Genomic DNA, 19,504 nt, shown 5'->3' with positions numbered 1-19,504 from the left:
ACAATGATTCTTTTTTTTTTTTTTTGTTGTTGGAATCTTATCGCGTCAATTGCTGCATTCCGTTTTGTTTGAAATGAGTAACCTAAAGTCAATTCTAGACTAACTGTAACTTGATCCTCCTTTTAATGTGAATGTTCTGTTCTGTTGTCTGTACAATACACGTGACAATATTGTAAGACTTCAAAACTAAACCAAGAGGCTGGAAGTCTATTATTTGGCTGCTTTACATTCTTTACTATTAGTTGTTGTTTTTAATCAAATGTAAATATGTATATTGCCTACCGTAAAGTTATCTTTATGGCGTTGGAGCTAAGATTAACATAGCGGTGTTGTTAATTGTCCCAGTTGACAAGAGTAGGCTACAAGCCTAGAAAATCATCTTGATTTAAAAAAATAAAATAAAAGCTCCCATGTGTAGGTCTTAGTAACGGTAATCAAAAGTAGTAGGCCTACAAGATTTGTCAACCTTCGAGACGATTCGTTGCTAGGTGTTACTGGTGGACTTTATAAAGCTTAAGACATAGACTTCATACGTCATTCTTCACTTCTGCAATGCACACAGTTCTTCTTCCTCTCTGATGGAGACCTGAAAGTCTAGTAGGCAATAAATTAAGTAGGCCTACCTCTCCCTACTAGACTGCTCCATTGAAATGTGGACAAGATCTTCTGAAATGAAAAACAAAATCCTACACATTTCTAACAAAAAAAAATTGACGGGAAAAACTAGCAGTAGAAATCCTTAAGCTGGTGCATACTGCAGCTTCTCTCTATATTAAATGGTATCAATTTATGTATTACTGCATTGTTGCCAGTTGTTTTATTTATTTACAAATAATTTGTAGAAAAACTCGTTCAAGTCTTTGACAACGAAGTTTTTAAATGATTACATTGGAAACAAAGTATTGTGTGTTTGTTTGATCCAATGCATGTAATCAGTTTGTGTTCTTGTTAGTTGTATGTGCTTCATTTTCCCTTGTGATTGTAATCCATTCAAGCGTTTGGCCCAATGACCTTACGAACTATTGGACTAAGTTCAAATATATTTATTATTATTTCAACATCTCTGTACCATAGCTACTCATTTTTTTAAAAATCAAATTAAAAGAAAAATATATTTGATAATTGGTTGTGTGTGTGTTTTGATTGTATTAGTGCTTGTGTGTGTCAATCATTGGTCAGGTTCAATAATATTATAAATGTATATTAGGTCTTCTCTAGATGGTTGGCATATACATTCCCAACTACATAATAACCTATTTGGCACTGTTGAATATAAATTGCTTTGTACAGATCTCAACAAACACCAGAATATTTCAATGTTATAATATCTAACCAATAAGAATCCATTATATTTCAATGTTATAGAATCTAACCAATAAGATAACAGAATATTTATTATATATATATATATATATATATATATATATATATATATATATATATATATATATATTGAATCTAACCAATAAGAAACCAGAATACCGGTATTTCAATGTTATAGAATCTAACCAATAAGAAACCAGAATATTTCAATGATATAGATCTAGAATCTAACCAACGAAACTTAAATCCAGAATGTTTACTAAGTGGAGATGCATGGCTGAGTAGCGCTTGGCTTTTTGTCAAAAATATTTTTTTCAATGATTCATGTCTTGTCTACGCCAATAAATAGCCTAAGTTTGCAAAGTTTCAACTTGATCCGAGAATGGATGTTTGAGAAATAACGTGTAGGCCTACAAACGTTTTACCAATCAACCAGACAGAGAGTTGATATAAGCTTTGTAACAAGAAAAACATTTTTAAAAATACTTAAAAAACAAAGCTTATCTTAAGTGTAATTGTATCAATTAGTTTGGATCAGTCATGTAATTAAATTTGTAATAGATCTAGACTAACAATAATAAATCTGTGCGATTAGAATTTATTTTTACCATTTTTAGCTCTATCTCATGCTTTTAGCGTTCTCAATTTGCAATGATCCTATCTTTTTTTCTGGACCAGTTGGGAAAAGGGTGTGGGGGGAGAAAGGGATATAATAAAAGAAGTGAACGACCTGAACTCGAGAGCTCCTCAAGCCGGTCACCACTGGGCCAGGGAGCTGCCGGTGAAACTAGTTGTTGTTTTAGCTATATATAAATCTAGTTTGTTTTTTTTTCTTCAAACAACAAAGGGGACTAATTAAACTTATTTTTTTCCCTTGTTCGAGATACCAATTAATACCAATAGTGGTTAGTGTTTTTTTTTTTGAATGATGCATGCGTAAAGAAATAATTATGCAAAATTTTAGCTTGATCCGAGATGAGTGTTGGGAGAAGTAACGTGTACAAACTTTTTACCAGACAGACAGGGTGAGTTAATATAAGCTTTGTAACAAGCAAAAGAAAAAAGAACCGCTAATTACTGCTATTTATCTGAAATGCCTTTCTGCCACATAAAACAAAATTAATGAATTAGTGTTAATTTTTCGAACTAACGTCTGTGTTATATAATATAAGATAAGAAACATGTTCAAACTTATGACCAGACAGAGTGAGTTGATATAAGCTTTGTAAAAAGTCAATTGAAACTACTTAGGAGCGGAAGTGATAGGACAGGATACAAACTACACATGGATTTCTATTTTGTCGCTGCAACTGAAGTTAAAACAAACTTTTTATTTTATTATCTAAACTTGTTAGACTTAATGATCCCTGTTAGAGCTCTTCTACTTGCAGAGTCAGACATTCGTGTGACATAACGATAGACTTATATATAGATCTACTACTCTAGACTGGACATGGAGTCTTTTTAAAACTACAAAAAATATGAAAATTTTTTAGAAAGTTGGATCAAGGTGTTGTTTTATGAAGTAGTTAAAAGAAGTAAAGTTGTTGTTTTTTTCAACCCTAACCTATGTAACATATAATTTAATATCTAGATCTAGTAATAGAACATCAAAAATAAGAGTACCCTCGTCTCATAATTATTAATTTGCAATTTTTAGATACATAATCTAGAAAGATCTAGGTAATCAATCTTTTCAAAAGTACATAAGATGATTTAAATCAACATGAACTATTTCCATCTAGGATTTTTGAAACATTATCTCAATGGAAACAAACAGGAAATGGCTTTGTTTCATATATATTTGCGTGAATATCCAAGAAATGATTTTGCTTTATTTCTAAACTTTGAAAACTAAAGATCATTACTTTTCTAAGACAGAAAAGATTTATTGGGGCGACTCTCCTTAGCGCTTAAAAAAGAGTTTACGTACACATATATATATATATCATGGGCGTAGTCAGGATAGTTTTTTTTTTACTCAAAACCCTCTGGTAGGCGGTTTAAACTAAAAAAAAAACCTGGTAGAGGGTTTTTAACTCAAAACCTTCGTCTGTGCTGTGGTAAGTGATGATTTAGTATTAAAATCTCACCTAAAATGAACAAAATGAAAGCAAAAAATCAGTCACTGAATTCCGTCCCCCCCCCCCGAGGGGGGGGGGGGAGGAGTTCGGGGGGGGGGGGGTTGGGTTCAACCCCCCCCCCCGGCTACGCCTATGATATATATATATATAGGTCTGTGAATTGATCAGTCGAGGATAAGAATTTATTTCCGGTTTCCAGTCTAGTATACTATATAAGTCTATGGACATAACATTGTTTCAAATAGTGAGTGTACAGATTCAAATCTTAGGTTCAATGATGACATTCATGGGCGTAGCCAGGGGGGAGGCACACCCCCACCCCCCCGAAATGAACTCTCCCCCCCCCCCCCCCGAAGGGGGAAAGTGGGAATTTAGTGACTGATTTTTTGCTTTGATTTTGTTTATTTTAGGTGAGATTTTAATACTAAACCATCACTTGCCCCAGCACAACCAAAGGGGTTTTGAGTCTAAAACCCCCTACCAGAGGGTTTTGAGTTTAAAATCCCTCACCAGGGGGGTTCGAGTTTAAAAACCCCTACCAGGGGGGTTCGAGTTTAAAACCCCTACCAGGGGTTTTGAGTTTTAAACCCCCTACCTGGGGTGTTTGCAGTTAACTCCCCCTCTTCTATAAAACAAAACAAAAAAAATGCAAAACGAAAATCCCCTAATTACAAGAGCACAGTTAAGGAAGATTTTGATTTAAAAACTCCGTCTAAAATTAACGATAAACCCCCTCTTTAATATAAAATAAAAAGCTTATTACGTACTCAAAATGTTATGAGCGTGTCTAAATTGTTTTGACTCAGTTTTGAGTTTAAACCCCACTTCAGCGGGTTTGAAGGTAAAAATACCTCTTTAATAATAAAAACAAAGCAAATTATACACTAAAAATGTTATGAGTGTAGTCAAAGGGGTTTTGAGTTTAAACTCCCCTCCAGTGGAGTTTGAAGCTAAAAAGTACTTCTTCAATATAAATAAAAGAAAATTACTCACTCTAAAATCTATGAGCGTAGTCAAAGGGGTTTTGAGTTTAAACCCCCCGCCAGGGGGTTTGAGGATAAATTTAAATACATCTTCAGTGTAAGAAAAAAGCAAATTACGCACTCAAAATGCTATGAACGTTGCCAAAAGGAGTTTTGAGTTTAAACCCCCATTCAGAGGGGTTTGGTGCTAAAAATACATCTTCAATATTAAAAAAAAGCAAATTACACACTAAAATTATTTGAGCGTAGCCAAGCCAATCGGGGGTCTTGAGTTTAAACCCTTCTTCTACAGATGGCTTTTTTTTAAAGTTTAAAACCCCTCCAGATGTTTTTGAGTTTAAGATCCCCCTACAGAGCATTTTGAGGTGGAAAACCCCCAACAGAAGATTTTGACGTTAAAACTTCTCTTTTCGATATAAAATCTAAAGCAAACTACAGTCACTTAATTCCAAGAGCGTATTCAAGAGAGGTTACACATTTTTACCAGTGGCAGGGCTCCATTAATAAACTGCAGTGAATAGTCATCTACCGAATCGAAAAACACTAAATGTAGCTCAACAAAGATGGCTAAGACAGATTTTAGGAGTCAGTTATAGAGATCGGGTCTAAATCAAGGAAATCCTATGCCGAACTGGGAGTCGACCCCTTAGTAAGATTGTGAGAGAACGACGCATGAGGTTTGCGGGACAAGTTCTCCGACAAAATGAATTACGCATAAGAAGAGTTGCAATGATATCCTTGTACAACTTGAAGCCACTCATTCATGGAGGTCCTCATGGTAGGTGGGAAGAGGCTTCAGACATTACCAGTGACAGATTTTTGTGGAAACAGCTTGACGTCAAATGCTCCGAACGGCGTGGGAGGGTCTAAGTCAGTAAGAATAGCACATTAGGTTTTTGAAATAAAACTTTTTAATAGCAGGAAAATGCAGTGTAGATACCTCAGAATATGCATTTTGTTGGCTTTCAATACCAGAAATAGTGCTTGGCGGCGGGGCTTCGCCCGCGATGGGGAGCTCCTAGCGCTCCCCCAGACCCCCTTGCTAGTAATGGCGGGGAGTCTACAATTTTATGAAAACAGCTTGATGGCAAATGCGCCGAACGACGAGGGAGGGTCTAAGTCAGTAAGAATAGCACATTAGGTTTTTGAAATAGAACTTTTTATTAGCAGTAAAATGCACTGTAGATACCTCAGAATATGCATATGCATAGTGCTTGGCGGCGGGGCTTCGCCCCGCGCTTGGGGAGCTCCTAGCGCTCCCCCAAACCCCTTTGCTAGTAATGTCGGGGAATCTACAATTTTTCCACTAACTCATGGAAGAACCTATTCTAGGGCAAAATAAACGTCTTCCGAAAGAATGAAGGGTCAGAATGTAATAAAGATTTTGTACGCACACACACACACACATAAATACATAAATACATTTTTTTTTTTCGCCCGGGGGGGGTCGGGGGGGGGGGGGAATTCACCCCCCCAACCCCCCCCCCCCCCCCCGAAAAATAAATCCTGGCTACGCCCATGGATGACATATATGACTAGTGAGCGTGTGGTACGACTCAGCAAGTTTTTTTGAACTGGTCAGTTGGGAAACGAATTGTTTCCGAAACCCTTAGTAGGCTGTGAGCAGTCAACTTTTATTCTTATAATGAAGCTTTCAATCTTAAACATACCTACTACAGTTTGTTTGATGTCATTACTTTCATAAAGAAAAAAAAAGGGTGGCTGATTTAACGAATCATTCCCTTCCACTTTAAAAAATGTTATCAATCGAGTAAGCCTACAAGATACGAAAAGAAAAAAGCCGATGAACCTAATGATTTTTACAAAATTATATAAGTACCGTAGGCCTATAATATGATTAGTTGTCTTTTTAGCGAACTCAGTGGGAGAAGCCTTTTTGTATTTGTGCTATTTGCCCAGTTCCTAGCTCAAAACGAAAAAGGAAAGGTATTTTAAAAATCTCGATTCAATGTGTAGCTTCCATCGTGCTCAAACCGAGGCGCTACTGTTGAATTTATGACCCTCGGAAACGTGCTTTTTATTGTGTAGGCAATTTTTTTTTAATTCAAAACTTGTACAGATGAAGTAAACCAAAAGATTACGTCGCGTTATTACATGATGGACAGACATATCTTAATTTAACATTTTATTATTTAAACATTAGTAATAAGGCTGTGTTCACTAGTTTAATACTCAGATAGGGATTTTTAACTATAATGTGAATGCAACAGGCTTTTAGTCTCTTTTAAATGAAGAAATACCAAAACTAAAGAAAATGTATATCTTCTATTGCACATGTTGAAACTGATATTGGAACAGTTCCAAAACATGATATAATTTGTTTCCGCCACCAGCATGCAAACGACCTGACTGAACTAATTATTTTATATTGCTTTAGCCACACCAAACTCTGTTGATTGTGTGTGTGTGTGTGTGACCCAATGGGGGTAAGGTAAAGTTTCACAACCTTAACCCAACCGCTTTTTATTGGTGTTGTTTCTTCCATTTGTTCTAATTGGGTTCTAGGTGTAAGAGAATTCTAAAGGGGTATAATCCATTAAAAAATGCACACGTGTGACTTTAAGCCTGTTCTGTTGTCACAAATAAATAAAATACTGTACACATGTGCTACTGTGCTGATAGAAGTAGACACATTGAAGACTATCATTTTATTACGTCACATCCTTTCAAGTACTTTCTCACAGAAATATCCACAAACAATGACGTAATATAAACATATTAGCACATCCTTCCTTTTAAAGTTCAAAAGACCGATATCTACTAGGAACTTTAACAACTCGACCACTTCTAGTTGTCTTGACTGGCACAACAAGTTCTCTAGACATTGATCTAGAACTATCTGTTTCGTAGACTATCGGCATACCGGCACCTTTTTGAAAATAAAAAATTACTTTTCTTGTATTTTAACGTATATTATTAATTTTTAGTACTTAGGCTACTGAGTACCGTTCTTATTTTTTTTTTTTTTTTTACAACAAAAGCACTGTATATATAATAATGCTTGTCTTCGAGTCCGAAGATTAATGAGGAATGCAGTATCTATATTATAGAGTAGAAAGTAAGGCGTATGTATGTATGTATGTTACGAATAGAAATCAAAATGGCTAAATGTTGTTTGTTTACGATTGGTGAATGAGGTCCATTGTCAATAAAGAAAAAATATTTTATCATAGATATTTTTAAAGAAGGGATCAATTGTGCTTCAGCTCAAATCTTTAATCTGCGTTTCATTTTGAGACTATCTAGATTCTAGATAGATGATCTTATATAATCCTACACGTTGAGTATTGTTTTATAAAGTCAACTGTAGTGTTTAAAAGTAGCCTACAAAATTAGTATAGACCTACTTTCTTACGATTTGTAGCATTTAATTTGTTTTTGATAGGCCTATATATGTGTAACTTTCAATAACACTCCGCATGGCATGTAACTTGCTATTTTAGACATATATTTAAAAATACCTTTTTTTTTGTCAGTAAAACCTGGTGTATGTATGTTTGTATGTATGTATGTATGTATGTATGGCTCCTTCTGTCTCGAACTACAATGGATGCGCCCAGATGAGTCACTGACTTTGGTTAACCTAGTACAGAATACAGATTCAAGTAAAACCTGGTACAGATCCGATTCAAGTAAAACCTGGTACAGATCATATTCAAGTAAAACCTGGTGCAAATTCAAGGTGTGAAGAGATGATGGTATAGGAAATAATTGTTGTTCCTAAAGTCATTATAGTGTCGTGATTGTGAGGACTAGTGGCACTTCTATGGGTCCGCCTGTGAATTGATGGCAACAGCTGCACTGTTCCTATGCCGCTTTAACGTATTTTGTAATGGACAACTATTGAACGCTTTCAAGAAGTAATACTTGTGAAGAGTTTTAGTGGCGATGATTTCAGCAATGGCCATTTTGATTGGTGGCAGTGGCGTGCTAGGGGAGGGGTAGGGAGGGTCCAAATACTTAAAGGGGCCCCCTAATGAGTGTCCGATTTTTTTTACATTAAATATTAAGCCAATGCTATGTTATCTTGCTATTCTTGTTAATATGTAAATTAGTGACCATGTTGCATGTAGGCCTATAATATATTCCAAACATTAGACTTTTGCCCCCTATGTTTATTAAGTACATTATCTCATGTCTTGATGTCGAAATGCGGGGGCCTCAATAGAGACTAAGCCTCCAGGCCCCCAAATCCCTTGCTAAGCCACTGGGAAAAAAACTATAGGCCTTCTAGAATTCAAAGGCCAGAAATTAGTGTGTTTGGAAGGGCGCTATAAAGTGTGCATGCCGTTCCAATTTAACGTAATAGATAGGAATACTAGAATTCACGGGCCCAAAAGTGGGGCGTTGAAATGTAGGCAGTTTTAATGAAATTGCAAACAAAATGTCAATATAGCCTATCAAATATTTCGGCAAAGAACTTAAAAGCAGAAAAATAATCAGGGAATGTAAATAAGACAATAGATCTATTTAATATTAAATAAGACGCGAATCTATAATAATAATAATAATTTAAGGCTTATCTTCGAGTCCGAAGATTAGTGAGGAATGCATTATTTCCCGTGGCTGCGCAGCCCCAGCTGTGACCTACATATTTTGCCACATCCAGGGCAAGCATAACCATTGTCCGCAGGTGGTCGATTTAGATTTTCTTTTCGCCGTCTGCTTTTGTCCTCGGCAGCGGATTTTCTTTTGGTCTCAAATGTGTATCCGCGGCCTTCGTGAGTGACCTCCATCTGTCTCGTTATGAGGCCGCATGCAACCAAGTGCTCTCTTCTATGTCAGCCAAGGAAACTTGACGTCTAAGCTGGTCTTTGAAGCGTTTCCGTGGGGCGCCTCTGTTACGTCGACCACCTTTTAGCTCACCAAAAAAGACTGCCTTTGGCATAAGTTTGTCTCCCATACGGGAGACGTGCCCTATCCAGTGTAACTGCCGGATCATAAGAAGTCCCTCTATACTGTCCATACCGGCGTTCGCAAGGACATCGCTGTTTGTATGTCCATGATGGAGCGCAAGCATCTTTGGTGGAAGCGCTCAGGAAGTCTTAGTTGTTTTCTCTCAGAGCCATATAGAAGGGTTGAGAGAACCACCGCCTGGTAGACATTGATTTTTATAGGCAGGCGGAGCGATTTGTTTCGCCAAACTCTCGCCTGAAGGCGTCCAAAAACACTACTGGCTCTGGCCAGACGGTTATCAACTTCCCTTGAAAGTGAGGCGTCATTTGACACTACCTAGATATGTGAAGTGGTCTACCTCGTTAAGAGGTTTATAGATAGACCTATAATAGTGATTGTTTTACTGGTTTTACTCTAGTCTAGTCTCTAGTCAAAAGCGAATATTCGTTAATATCGTTAATCGTTTATTACATGGGCGTAGCTAGGGGGGGGTTCTTGGGGTTCAAACCCCCCCCCCCCCCGCCGAAATGAATCCCCCCCCCCGCAAGAGGGGGGGGGACAGAATTAAGTGACTGATTTTTGCTTTCATTTTGTTTATTTTAGGTGAGATTTTAATACTAAATCATCACTTACCACAGCACAGCCGAGGGGGTTTTGAGTTAAAAACCCTCTACCAGGGGGTTTTGAGTTTAAAACCCCCTACCAGGGGGTTTTGAAATTAAAAAAAAAACCCTATCAGGGGGTTTTGAGATACAAATCCCTCTACCAGGGGGTTTTGAGTTTAAAAAAACCCTACCAGGGGCTTTGAGTTTAAAACCCCCTACAGGGGGTTTTGAGTTTTAAGCCCCCTACCAGAGGTTTTTGCAGTTAAATCCCCCTCTTATATAAAACAAAACAAAAAAAAAATGCAAACAACAATCCCCAAATTCCAACAGCACAGTTAAGGAAGATTTTGATTTTAAAACCCCCTCCAAAATTTACGATAAACCCCCTTTTCAATATAATATGTTATGAGTGTAGTCAAAGGGGTTTTGAGTTTAACCCCCCCCCCCTCCAGTTGAGGTTTGAAGCTAAAAAGTACCTCTTCAATATAAAAAAAAGCAAATTACACACTATAAAATCTATGAGCGTAGCCAAAGGTGTTTTGAGTTGATGGCTTTTTCTTTAAAGTTTAAAACCCCTCCAGATGGTTTTGAGTTTAAAATTCCCCTACAGAGCGTTTAGAGTTGAAAACCTCTCTCTTCAATATTATTTTAAAGCAAACTACAGTCACCAAATTCTATGATCGTAGCTAAATGGGGTTTTGAATTTAAAAAAACAACAAAAAAACTCCAGAGATTTTTTAGTTTAAAACCCCTCAACAGATGATTTGACGAAAAAACTTTCCTTTTCAATATAAAATCTAAAGCAAAATACAGGCATGTAATTCCAAGAGCGTAGTCAAGAAAGGTTACAAATTTCTACCAGCGGCTTGGGCTCCATTAATAGGCCTAAAGTCTTCTGCCGAAATTGAAAAACATTAAATGTGGCTCAACAAAGACAGATTTTAGGAGTCAGTTATAGAGATCGAGTCTAAATCAAAGAAATCATATGCCAAACTGTGAGTCGAATCCTTAGTAAGGTTGTGACAGAGCGTCGCATGAGGTTTTGCGGGACATGTTCTCCGACAAAATGAATTACGCAAAATAAAAGTTGCGGAAACAGCATGCCGGAAAATGCGCCGAACGGTGCGAGAGGGTCTAAGTCAGTAAGAATAGCACATTAGGTTTTTGAAATAAAACTTTTTAATAGCAAGATAATGCATTGTAGATACCTCAGAATATGCATTTTGTTGGCTTTCAATACCAGAAATAGTGCTCAGCGGCGGGTTTCGCTGGGGGAGCGCTGCGAGCTCCCCCAGACCCCCATGCTGGCAAGGGCGGGGAGTCCACAATAAACGTCTTCCGAAAGGGTCAGAATGTAATAAAGATTAATTATGTACATACACACATATATTTTTTTTCCGCGGGGGGGGGGGGGAAGCGGGGCAAATTCCCCCCCCCCCCCAAAAACCCCTCCCGAAAAAAAATCCTGGCTACGCCCATGGTTTATTATATTATAGATCCATAAATGTAACGACTTTATTAAAATTAGGCAATACGCTGAACTGGATTATATACTAACTAATTTATAGTTAAGAAAAACGAATAAACAATTAACCATTTATTGAACTGTATGATAAGATAGTCTAATAAATTATTTTCCTCAAGAGATCCACAGATCGGTAATCATTCGACTTACCGGCGGGGGACTATATTATAGGCTTATAATGTAGGCTACTACTCATACTTCATAATGTAGATCAAATATAGATCTAGAGCTAAATAAGAATTTATTTTTTAGGCCAGTGACATCTTCCCGCGAAAGAAAATAAAAAATAAGATTGAAACTGTAGAGAGACTCGATATCTCTTTACATTCTTAGATCTCTAGAATAAGAATTTAGACTCTGATCTAGACTAGTAGGCCTATTGAGATCTAGATCTAGACTCTACTTGTACTAGACGCTAGAAAAGATTTCCGTGATTAGAGTTGATTAGACTTAAAGTACTATCATAAGACTAAGATATAATGATAATTCAAATAATTGTCTGGATCTAGTATTTAGAGTTACTAGATTATAGATATCTATATCTAGATCTTAAATACTAGATCTAGACTATAACTAGATCTAGAGTCTAGATCTATACTTCAATAAACAAATGAAATGAAAAGTTTGACTAAACCCTTAGACTTAAGGCGGCTTAGGCCCTTAGCCTTAGCCTGGCTTAAAGGCTTAGCCGCCTTAGCCTTAAATTAGCCATCCATGTCCATGCGCCATGCGTCATATTAATATTATACTATAATAACTATTATACTTAAAGATCTAGATCTCTTATTTAGATCTAGAATTCTAGATCTTCTTCTAAGTATAGTGGCCATGGGCCATAGATAGATCTACTAATCTATCATCTACAAGATTCTAGATTTAGCTACATCTAGACCTAGATCTATCATTTTTAGTTTATATTTATATAGATTTAGATATCTAAATAAAATTAATAATGATTAAACTAGATTCTAGGTCTAGTTAGATCGACGTTATTTCTCTTTCATATAGATCTTGATATTGATAGAATTTTGTTCCATTCAATAAATTATTATATAATAATATTAATATAATCTAGATCTATGAGCAAAGTTATGTCGTTTAGTTTTATATTATGTGTAACAGAAAATGGAACAACTGTAATCATTTCATAATTAAATCGATTGAGATCATCTTTCTAGAATGCTGTTTGGCAGAAAACAAACTTCCTTAGCTTTATAATATTTAGGCCTACTGGTAATAGATATTTTAACATATAAAATGTAATAACACCTTGAATTAATACTTATTGAAATAGTCCACAAGATAAGTCAATGCATTTATAAATCACTTAAATGATTGATGGAAAACTTTTGGTTTCAGTGTTTTGCCCCAGACCTGATATGATTATGATGATCTCTCAGACTTCTGTTGCTGGCTAAGACTAGAGGGGCACAAACATATGTTTCTGGGTGGGATCACTGGCAAAAGCTTGAGAAACAGCAGTAGGAATAATTATTCCTGGAGGTAACGATGGGCTGGTTGGAGTTTAACTCTGGTGGGGAAATGGCTCAATTAAAGAAAATTATTTTTACTTTGACCTTGTATATGAGTATGTCCATTAGACTAGTAGTTTTTTCCTCACCATTTTTTTGAGCCTGCCAACTTTTATTATTATCATAGACATTTAAATATAGGCCTACTGTTTCAGTTTGTTTCTCCTCATGATGAATTTGTCAAAGTCTTCAAGATCTAAATACTTTACTAGATTAGCAGTATCAAGGCAAACATGCTTGTCTCACCCGTGTCAATTATTGTCTACTGACAACTTGTGTGAAAATGTCAGTGTTGAAGCCTGCAGCAAGAATAAAAAATTCAAGAAAGTACAAACTATGGAGGCAAATATTCAAGACCATGAATCTGGCTCATGTCCTCTAGCTGACAATATCCAGGGTTTGTCATCCAGTAATCTTGCTCTCAGTGTAAAACGAAGTTCAAAATGTGCTGAGTCTGCTAGTAAAGAAACATTTACTAGTGCTGGAAATGTAATCAAACCTAAAGTTAGTATAGCAGAAAGTTTTCAGAGTGTTGAAAAAAGTTCAAAGGCATATGACATTCCAAATGTGGAAAGCAGTATAAAATTTGATTATAAGCCTGAATTACAATCAGAAGAAGTTTTAAAACCTGACTATCAAAATGATGTATGTGAAAGCAAATCATCATGGCGACCTTATCAATGGCTAGAACAGTTGAGTAACATCAGAGAAATGAGAAAGTCTCGAGATGCTCCAGTGGATACTATGGGCTGTGATGTTATCAGTGATAGTAAAGCACCTCCCAAGGTAATAATCTACTTAATGTCATTTTTATCTTTTGTTTTCTTTTAGACTGCTGTAATTTTACATTTTAAGCATTGGCACCTTGTTTTTGGATTTCTAAGATAAATTTCATGCTAGATTGATGCTATTGAGATTTGGTTTCAGGATTATCGTTATCAGGTCTTGTTATCGCTGATGCTTTCAAGTCAAACAAAAGATCAAGTTACTTCAGCAGCTATGGGTCGGCTCAGGGAACATGGATGCAACGTTTCAAATATTTTATCAACGTCAGATGATGTTTTGGGTCAACTCATTTACCCAGCAGGATTTTGGAAGGTATTTTGTTAATGTTGGAAACAACAATGTTATTTATAATGTTTTATTTGCTTTTGAATAGAATAATGCTTTTCTGAGTTACTTTTTTTTGGCCACACTGTTTAAATAATAATAATGTGTGTATAATGTTTTACATGTTTGGATGTTCCTTTAGATTCTGAAAATAAATACATCTTAGCCCATACATCTAGGATCTTTGAGACCACAGACCAAAACTCATGAGCGCATACCACATGACCATAATGCAATTCTGCCACATCAACAGAAAATTCCTCAGTGGACACTGTTAAGGGAACTACACTGAATTTTGTTTCTCTTTAACGAAGCTCAAAGAATGAAAATGAGTTCATTTCTACAATAATTAAAATATTATCCTTGAGGAAATGGGTCTTATATTTGTGCATTACACATAAAAAAACATTATAAAAATAGCTAACGCCTTGAATGTTTATAGCATTATCTAGTTGTTGTTTTTTTTTTGACTGGCTACTATAGTAATGTCATAAATTTTTTATCTTTTATTTATTGTCTTTAATAAATTATATTAAAATTAATTGACTTTGCTTTACTCATTTTCACAATTATATTTCCAGAAAAAAGTCAAGTACATAAAGCAGACGTCAGAAATATTGGCAAATAAATATGGTGGTGACATTCCAAACTCTGTTGAAGATCTTTGCAGTTTACCAGGTGTGGGACCAAAAGTAAGGTACTATTAGAATTGCTTTAAAAATTCTTTCTTTAAACATGAATTAAAATGAGAATTTTTTTAGGAGGTCCTGATTTAAAGATGGTGAAAAAAATGTAAACTTTGTCGTTTGAATTTTTTGTATTGTATTAAAAAGTTTAAATGTTTTATCTTCTTTTTTTTTAATTTTTCAAATGAATTTTTTCTTTTAGCTGTAAAATGGTTGAAAAAATCAATCTTTTATATTTTAGTGAAAATAATTCAAGTCCTAAAGTTTCATTTACTTTTATAGAGATCATGCTACTGCCTAGGCTGTAAGCTTTCATCAAGCCCTGGCTATAATACAAAAAACAGAAATGGAAAAGTGGTTTGAGTGCTGGGACAAGTCCCAAAAAGCCAGTGTAGTCTGGGAGCGCATGAGGCGCCCTGACCGCACTTCCCCGTGGTGGAGGCTGTCCAGGCCTGAGCAAGCTATTATAGCACAGTGCAGGACAGGCCACTGTCCTGTAGGCTCATATTTCTCGCGGCTATGGCCAAATTTCGATTCAGGGTGCCCTCGCTGCGGGGAAGAAGAGGAAACCGTGCCTCATATTCTGTTTGACTGCCCCAGACTTGCTGATCTCTGTCTCGACAGGTCTGGGAAACCCAAAATTCTCGACCTGTATGGCGACATTCATGCACTACGCAAGACAGCAGGGTTTTTGTCCAGGGCCTTTGCAAGAGAGGATTTAAGCCTCTCAAGCCCTCACTCTAATGGAGTTTGATGATGATGATGATGACTGCCTAGACTTTGAGAAATAATGACAAGAAAAAGATTTTGTTAAAAGTATTTTCTCTCTTGATTATTTTAAAAAGAAAATACTTGCATAAATAGTTGCTTCCATGACATTTAACCTAGAAACAATTTACATCAACTTCTCGGTTTTCTTTAGTATGAAATAATTTGAATAACAGATATTTTTAGTGAAAAATATAATTAGACTGTTTTAGTTGCTTAGTTTTAAATAAACAATCTTAAAAACTGATATTGCTTAGATGTCATAAAGCATTTTCACTATTACATTTTTCTTTTTTTGGAATTAAATAGTAGAAATTATTCTCTATGTTGTATGCCAATCAGATGGCACACCTTGTAATGAAGTGTGCTTGGAATACAGTCACTGGCATTGGAGTGGACACTCATGTTCATCGTATAACCAATAGATTAGGATGGGTTCAAAAACCAACAAAGCAACCAGAGGATACTAGAAAAGAATTGGAAGACTGGTTACCACGGTAATGGTTTAGTTGTATTCCATTCTTTTCAGACAGCATATATATTTATACATTTTACCTCTGGGTTTTCTTTAGAAGGTTGTTTTTTTTAATTGTCTGAGTGTAAAGTGAATTTCTTCCATAAGATAAGTTTTACAGGTGTTGTGGTGTAGTGGTACTGTTCTGTGTTGATTGGATTCTCTGGATGTTATGCAGCTAGCTCCCTTTGTTGCTCTACTTTGGATTTCACTTTTCATTCTGAGTTTTCACCAAGAACCAAACACTGGACCAATCAGTAAATGATTTCAGCCACAAAGTCATGAATGAAACATTAACAAAAATATGATCCATACAAAGTATTCAGCATTTATAAACCTAACCTTACAATTTTTGTTAGTCAATATGTTTCATTGAATGGATGTGCTAGTAATTATTGTCAACAATTTCTTAGGCTGACTTAGAAATAACTGGAACAAGTTTAATGTAAAATATACTTGTAGGTCTTCATATAAATTACACTTTTAAATAGTGTTTACTTTGAATTAAATGAAATTCAAATGACAACATTAAACTAATATGACAACAAAATAAAATGTAACATCCAATTGTTATTCATTTTTGTTTCAGAAGTTACTGGAGTGAAGTCAATCATCTATTGGTTGGTTTTGGACAACAAATATGTCTGCCTGTCAGACCAAAGTGTGACCAATGTCTAAATCAGTCCATCTGTCCTTTTAAAAAATAATAAATTGCATTCTAGTTTATTTCATTTGTACAAATGCTAAGTGGATATTAAATCATATTTTTATAATGAATTATACTTGTGAGATTTAAAAAAAATTTTTTTTTAGAAAAATGGAAAAATACTCAATGAAATCTCATTAGACAGGAAATAGATAAATAATATAGAAATAGAGCTATTCACAGATCTATTCACCACATTGTAATCAAGGAATATGTTATGTTTTTTCTCATCATACATTGTTTGTATATTATCTATGTATAGACTTAACGTTTAACTTGGGCTTCTTTGCTTGTATAATGGAATTTTTTGTTAGTGTCTTACATTAGGCCTATATTTTAAATCAGAACATTATCTAATTAGTACTGAAAACAACATGTGTAAGAAAGCAATATGCTTGTATAGAAAAAATATGACACTACAAAATGTATAAATATTCTATTATAAAATTTGAAAAAATTCCTTTAAATGCTTTTGTTATTAAATGGTGATGGATGACCTGTTTAGAATGAATTAAATCCTTTGTTTATTTTCTATAAACATTAAAAATTGTCTACTTCTTATAATTAAAAACAAACCAAACAAAAAACTTCATGTTTAGAAGGATTGTTTCATATGCCTGTGACAACCAGTCCTATTGCTCATAGTGCTCCGCATTGGACCATGTGGAGCTGAACAATGACGGAAGAAAGGGCAAAGAAGAATGACTGGAACCTAACCCAAACAGCTTTAGCCAAGAGTTGCTTGGTTGGCAACACTCGAGAAGGAACTGATCCCAAACCTCTGCATTATGGCTCTGTGATAGCAAACTGTATCAGTCATTTAGAGAGGGGAAACAGCAGTGTGGGCAGGGGCGGCCTTAGCTGTAAGGGAAGACTATATATAACGTACCATGTCACGCTAACGTGATATTCCGCCTCAAACACTGAAGGCCTTAGTTTTGTTACAAAACGTACTACCTTACGTTGTACTGTACTACATAAGCCCGAAGTGTCCACCTTAACTTCAGGATTAGATACCTCCACAAAACGCTATGTAAAAGACATCTGCTCTTTGTGGCTAACATCAAGCGTGCAGTCAAGGATGACGGGAAAATATGCCATCAGGTCCATACGCTTGTTTTGAATCTATATCCGTGAGCCTCTGCGTTAATTCGTCTTGGGTTGAATTTGTCGAGCATCTCAACCAGCCTAAAAACTGACCGTTGTTTGACGCATGAAGTTTCTCTGTTCTCCCACGAAATGTCTTTTACAGAGCTTAATCCAACCATGCTGACACACATACACTTATGACATCCCTTGTCGTCATGCCGGAGATTTGAACTCTGAAGGAACATCCGAAACATTAAATACCTTTTACAAACGTAGTTTACAGACATCTCGTGCGGCTGGATTGTATTACCAAGATGTTTCCAGACACAGCAGCTTTCGTTTGCTAATTGGCCTCCAGTAGCTCTCGTGCCAAACAACTTTGGTCTAAGAACAAAGTGTACGATAGGAGCTACAGTGGTGCATTGAAATGTTCAACTGAAACACTCACGGCCACCCGATGTATATGCACAGTAGCCTATCGGAAAAGGGGGGGGGGGGGGAATCGTCAAACTTTCTGGATGCTGATTGGCCGAAATAACTCTACTAGCTAGGTCATAGTACCAAACAAGGAATCCTTCTCACACTCGTCCCTTTTTCTCTAGAGCGAACTAAAGTAACAGTATACTTACTTTACACGTACCATATGTGACATAACAGTACTGTCTGACTCTTTATTTACGAAATAAACGATTTTGATTGGTTGCTTCCGGCTACGAGTTAGTTTTTTTTTATACCAAGGTGAACTGTTTAACAGTGATAGCCGATTAGAATGTACTGGTCATAAGATGCTGTCTTTACCGAAACTGAACGGTATTTCGAAACCAAAAATGTCATGTTAAGAGCTCACATGGTAATTGTATCATATAGATGCCAGGATATATTGTCCTAGTTTATGAGAACTGGTCTAGTTTTCGAACCTGACGGTGCCAAGGAAATCTATCGCGCCCCCCCCCCCTCAGGCGCAAGGCCTGGGGCGGTTGCCCCATTTGCCACCCTATAAGGCCGCTGCTGACTGTGGGTAACAACGTACTGACTCTAGCTAATATCCAAGCTCAGTCCAGCTTAATGAGATGACCCCTAGTTATTGTATGAAAGATACATGTAAGTAAACAGATGTCTCTATAGAAAATACATTTTGTTTTATTGTTGGGTTTCAACAAGTACATCTAAACATTGATTCAAATTTCAAAACCTTCCAAGATGAAGTAAAGAGGAAGTTTTAATGAAGGCATAAAACAAAACCAGTATAGTTGTTCACCTAACACTTCCTATCAACATGTATTTGACCCCCCCCCCTCTTTTCCTTTTTGTATAGACTAACATTAGGTATATTTCAATCCTATTGTATAGACTAACATTTGGTATATTTCAACCCTATTGTATAGACTAACATTAGGTATATTTCAATCCTATTGTAAAATGGTTTAAACAAGACCGCACAAATAAAAAAAGGTATGAAAGATGCTGACGTGGTATAGTCGATACTGATTGGTTAAATTGTTCCAAAATGGGCTGTTAAGCATAGGATCTATTTATGACAACATTTGAAGACACCAGTACAATAGTTGTTTGAAACTACTTTCACAATCAACCACCTAAGATTTGTGCAATGTTTGGGATTTTCATTTGTTCACAGGAAGAAACAACAATGTAAACAAAGTC

At 36.0% G+C, this 19,504-nt stretch overlaps 1 protein-coding gene across 7 annotated transcripts; it reads left to right on the top strand.

Moving 5' to 3' along the window:
* Nucleotides 1-11,710: 11,710 nt before the first annotated feature.
* On the top strand, nucleotides 11,711-16,824 carry LOC106054535 (endonuclease III-like protein 1). 7 transcript variants are annotated; one of them, XM_056020891.1, is made up of 8 exons: nucleotides 11,726-11,892; nucleotides 12,560-12,670; nucleotides 12,797-12,940; nucleotides 13,125-13,755; nucleotides 13,897-14,067; nucleotides 14,661-14,771; nucleotides 15,876-16,030; nucleotides 16,637-16,824. In XM_056020891.1, the coding sequence occupies exons 3-8, from the start codon at nucleotides 12,876-12,878 to the stop codon at nucleotides 16,752-16,754; spliced, it is 1,251 nt and encodes a 416-aa protein (XP_055876866.1). In that variant the 5' UTR covers nucleotides 11,726-11,892; nucleotides 12,560-12,670; nucleotides 12,797-12,875; the 3' UTR covers nucleotides 16,755-16,824. The 7 variants fall into 7 exon arrangements, with proteins under 7 accessions (XP_013065928.2, XP_055876868.1, XP_055876866.1 ...); XM_013210431.2 differs by lacking the exon at nucleotides 12,560-12,670 and having other exon boundaries at nucleotides 11,727-11,892; XM_056020892.1 differs by lacking the exon at nucleotides 12,560-12,670 and having other exon boundaries at nucleotides 11,743-11,807.
* The last annotated feature ends 2,680 nt before the right edge of the window (nucleotides 16,825-19,504 follow it).

This window comes from Biomphalaria glabrata, chromosome 2, assembly GCF_947242115.1.
Source record: "Biomphalaria glabrata chromosome 2, xgBioGlab47.1, whole genome shotgun sequence".
NCBI classification, from domain to species: domain Eukaryota; kingdom Metazoa; phylum Mollusca; class Gastropoda; family Planorbidae; genus Biomphalaria; species Biomphalaria glabrata.
This window is presented reverse-complemented; position numbering and strand designations above follow the sequence as displayed.

What these genes read in the sequence shown, in the direction of transcription:
- LOC106054535 (XM_056020891.1), top strand. Translation starts at nt 12,876, where the DNA reads ATGTTTCTGGGTGGGATCACTGGCAAAAGCTTGAGAAACAGCAGTAGG. An exon ending in ATAGTAAAGCACCTCCCAAG is followed by an intron (nt 13,756 to 13,896) that starts GTAATAATCTAC and finishes ATTTGGTTTCAG; the next exon opens with GATTATCGTTATCAGGTCTT. An exon ending in TTGGAAGACTGGTTACCACG is followed by an intron (nt 16,031 to 16,636) that starts GTAATGGTTTAG and finishes TTTTTGTTTCAG; the next exon opens with AAGTTACTGGAGTGAAGTCA.